The sequence below is a fragment of the Lontra canadensis genome, unplaced genomic scaffold, assembly GCF_010015895.1.
Source record: "Lontra canadensis isolate GAN:19392208 unplaced genomic scaffold, GSC_riverotter_1.0 scaffold111, whole genome shotgun sequence".
Taxonomy (NCBI): Eukaryota; Metazoa; Chordata; class Mammalia; order Carnivora; family Mustelidae; genus Lontra; species Lontra canadensis.
In genome coordinates, this window is record NW_022631105.1 from 1569649 (window position 1) to 1572978 (window position 3330).

General features: G+C 61.3%; 1 protein-coding gene across 1 annotated transcript in view; it reads left to right on the plus strand.

Moving 5' to 3' along the window:
- Nucleotides 1-2992: 2992 nt before the first annotated feature.
- MNX1 (motor neuron and pancreas homeobox 1) overlaps nt 2993-3330 on the plus strand; it is a 5061-nt gene continuing 4723 nt past the window's right edge. The window contains exon 1 of the mRNA XM_032840230.1: nt 2993-3326. Coding sequence (XP_032696121.1) covers nt 2993-3326 — 334 coding nt within the window. The remainder of the gene's footprint in view (nt 3327-3330) is intronic.

Here is a 3330-nt window from a genome sequence, read left to right on the forward strand (position 1 = left end):
GCATTGGCAGCCAGTCTCATGGCAGTTAGGGGTGGCGGGACCAGGAAACCCCCCCAGAGGGCTTATTGCTTCTTGGATGCCTTCCTGGGTGCTCCCACAGGTGGTATGGCCTTGGGGGTAAAACCAGGTGAACTTTCCCCTGCGCGGTCCCCACATACCTGTCCAGTCCACGCTTCCAGGAAGTGCTCTCTGCTGGTCTTAAGGGGAGGAACGTGCTTGCCCCTTCCCCTCTCTGGCGGATTTTAAGGGGTTTAGGAGAAATGGGTACTGTGGAACAAAGAGGGGGTGAAACCAGTCACTCTGATTTAAACACAATATCTAAAACACAATGATCTGGTTGAAGAAATGGGGGCATTTATCGTGTGTAAATGTAAAGTTTAGACTGTACCCTGTCCCCAACTAAAATATCCCTGGCTGTGCATATTTTGGGGAGAAAAGAGGGCAGCAGTCTCTCCAAGATCAATCTTGGGGGAGTTTCATTCACTCCTCCCAGCATCCTAAATCACTGCTCTCCATCCCAGGAGTCCCAGCCAGCAGATGGAGGGGGAGGCAGAGAAAGGCAGTCAGCCTTAGAGCGAGCCCCTACCAGAGATGGGGGTCAAGCCTCTCCTGGGGAGGCAGAATGACAGACAACCTGTCATTACTGGCCTCGCAGGGCGAAGGGCTTCCCGCCCAGAACAAGTGGCCAAGAATCTCAGGTCTCCTTCATAAACCCTCCTTCCCTAGAGCGAATGGGTGGCATAAAGAAACAGGGTCAGGGACACCCCCCCCCCCAGCACCGAGGGCAGCAGGTGACAGCTGTGTGGCCTCAGCATCAGACTCGGTCCCACTTCCAACTACGAGGCTTAATGGTTTGCTGGGGACAAGAGTCTCAAGCTCTTGGCACCTCTACTCTCTGAAATGGAGAGGATAAAATCCTTCTCCTAGTGTCACAGTGAAGATTAAAGAAGATAATTCTAGAAAGCACGTGGCATGGGGCTGTGCTCAGGAAAGGTAAGGGCTCTCCCCTCTCTGCTTAAAGGCCGGACTTCATTTTCACGGCCCCAGAGACCACATCTAAAGACCAGATACCATGTAAATGCTGTAATTTCTATTTTACAAATTACGACTGTTTTTTGCAAAGCCATATAATATTTATTCCCATCACTGTCTCTTACCCATTGCTGTCCTCCTATTTCCAGCTAGTATTGTGTGTCTCCAAACTACCCTGTTTTAATGAAGAAAGAAAAAATCTCGGCTCTTGCCAATACAATCACTGCAGTCAACTCTTGCCAAGGCAAAAAGCCTGTTGAAGGGAAACTAAACGATCCCCACACTTACCTTAAAAAAAAAAAAAATCCCTCTTGTAGCAACCTGATCTGTTAATTTTAAAGTTTACCCTGATTTTTCCTTCCTCCTCTGCCCCTCCCACAGCCCCCACCCTGTGCTTTACTCACCTCTCACCTGCTTAGGAAGCTGGCTTCAAGGACCCACACCCCCTCCTGCATTCTTTCCCCTGCGGGGGCCAGGGAGCTATTCTAGCAGAGCTATTGACAAAGCCTGGTACTGGGGGCTGCCTGACTCTCCGACCTGCATGTTGACTCTTTCGGCTTCAGAAAAGCCCTTGGAAGTGCTTTTACTGTAAATATTTGAGGTGTGTGTATGGGGGACGGAAGGGGTGGGTGTGAAGTCTGGATTCTCACTCCACTACCTTGCTCAGCCAGGGGAAGCCCTTTCGCCCGAGTTCCCAAGCTGCAAGTAGGGAGTGGAGAGAGGCTGCATTTTCCTGCCTGGAGACTAAGCAGGGTCGGGATGACCGGCCTCGGGAGGGCTCCCGGCTCCCGCAGGCTCTCCAGAACCGAGGTGGGTGCTGCCTCTTGCATGCCCATGGGTGTCCTTCCGCAGAGAAGAAGCGCTCTGTCACCAAGGATCCTGTCACTGGCAGATGGGCGACGGCTCCAAGTCGACCTGGGTCCTGCAGGCCGCGGGGCTCACAGACCCTGCCCTCTCTGCCTGGACCGGGCAGGGGCTCAAGGCAAGGACTAGTGGAAGGCAAACTCGCTCACACACATACACACGACCCCTGAAACGCACGGGACTTCCCAGAGATGAGACGGTTCGACCTGCAAAGGGTTGACGACAGGGACATAATCTGCTCCCGGGCACCCTGGAGACCCAGGAGCAGGGCCTAGGGACCCGTGTGGTCTTCGTGGTACTGCCGTCATGCAGCCAAGCAGCTGGATCTGCAAGCAACGCGGGATCCGCAGCGCAGAAGCGCAGGAACTCAGGTGCCGGCGAAGGGGCGCGAGAAGACGCACGCCGCTGGCTCCAGGGGCCGCCGAGGCCAGAGCCCGGCCGCGTGTCTCCGGAGCTGGGCTCAGACGGCGGGGCCCACACGGGCACGCAGAGGTGCCAGCGCCCGCAGTCCAGCTCGGCACTTGGAGGAGGGCGGGCAGGGTCCCTAGGCTGAGCCTCGGAGTGTGGCAAGGGCAGTCTCCGCCCGGCCATCGCGGCGCAGCACCCCGGTTGTTTAGGACCCCGCGGCGCAGGGGCGGGGCGGCGGGCGGCCGGGACGGTGACAGGTGCGCCCCTCGGCCAATGGCCGGGCCGGCGCCCCTCCCCGAGCCCCCGCCGAGCGCGCCAATCGGCGGCCGCGCTGCGCTTCAAGTGCGCGGAGGGGCGCGGGTCCCCACTACGGCGCCAGCGGCCTCGGCGCGGTCGCCCGAGGGTCCAGCGCACTGAGCCGGGCTCCCCGGCCCGGCGCGTCCAGGCACTCGCGTGCGAGTTTGTGCGAGCGCGTGCGAGCGCGGCCCGGGGCGGGGCCCGCCCGGAGGAGGCGCCCGGACCATGGTCACCCTCGGCTGAGTTTCCGGCGGCGACTTTGATTATTGGCAAATAATCACCATAACAATACCGAACCCCCGGGCTTGCCGCCGCCGCGCAAGGACTCCGCGATCCCGCACCGGCCGCGCCACCCGCCGCCCGGCCCCGCTCGCCAGCCCCAGACGAGCCGATGGAAAAATCCAAAAATTTCCGCATCGATGCGCTGCTGGCCGTGGACCCCCCGCGATCAGCCTCGGCGCAGACCGCGCCGCTGGCCCTGGTCACGTCGCTCGCGGCCGCCGCGTCCGGCCCAGGAGGCGGCGGCGGCGGCGGGGCGAGCGGCGGGGCGAGCGGCGGCTGCAGCCCCGCGTCCTCGGAGCCGCCCGCGGCGCCCGCCGACCGTCTGCACGCAGAGAGCCCCTCGCCGCCGCGCCTGCTGGCCGCGCACTGCGCGCTGCTGCCCAAGCCCGGCTTCCTGGGCGCGGGCGGCGCGGGCGGCGCGGGCGGAGGCGCGGGCGGCGCGGGCGG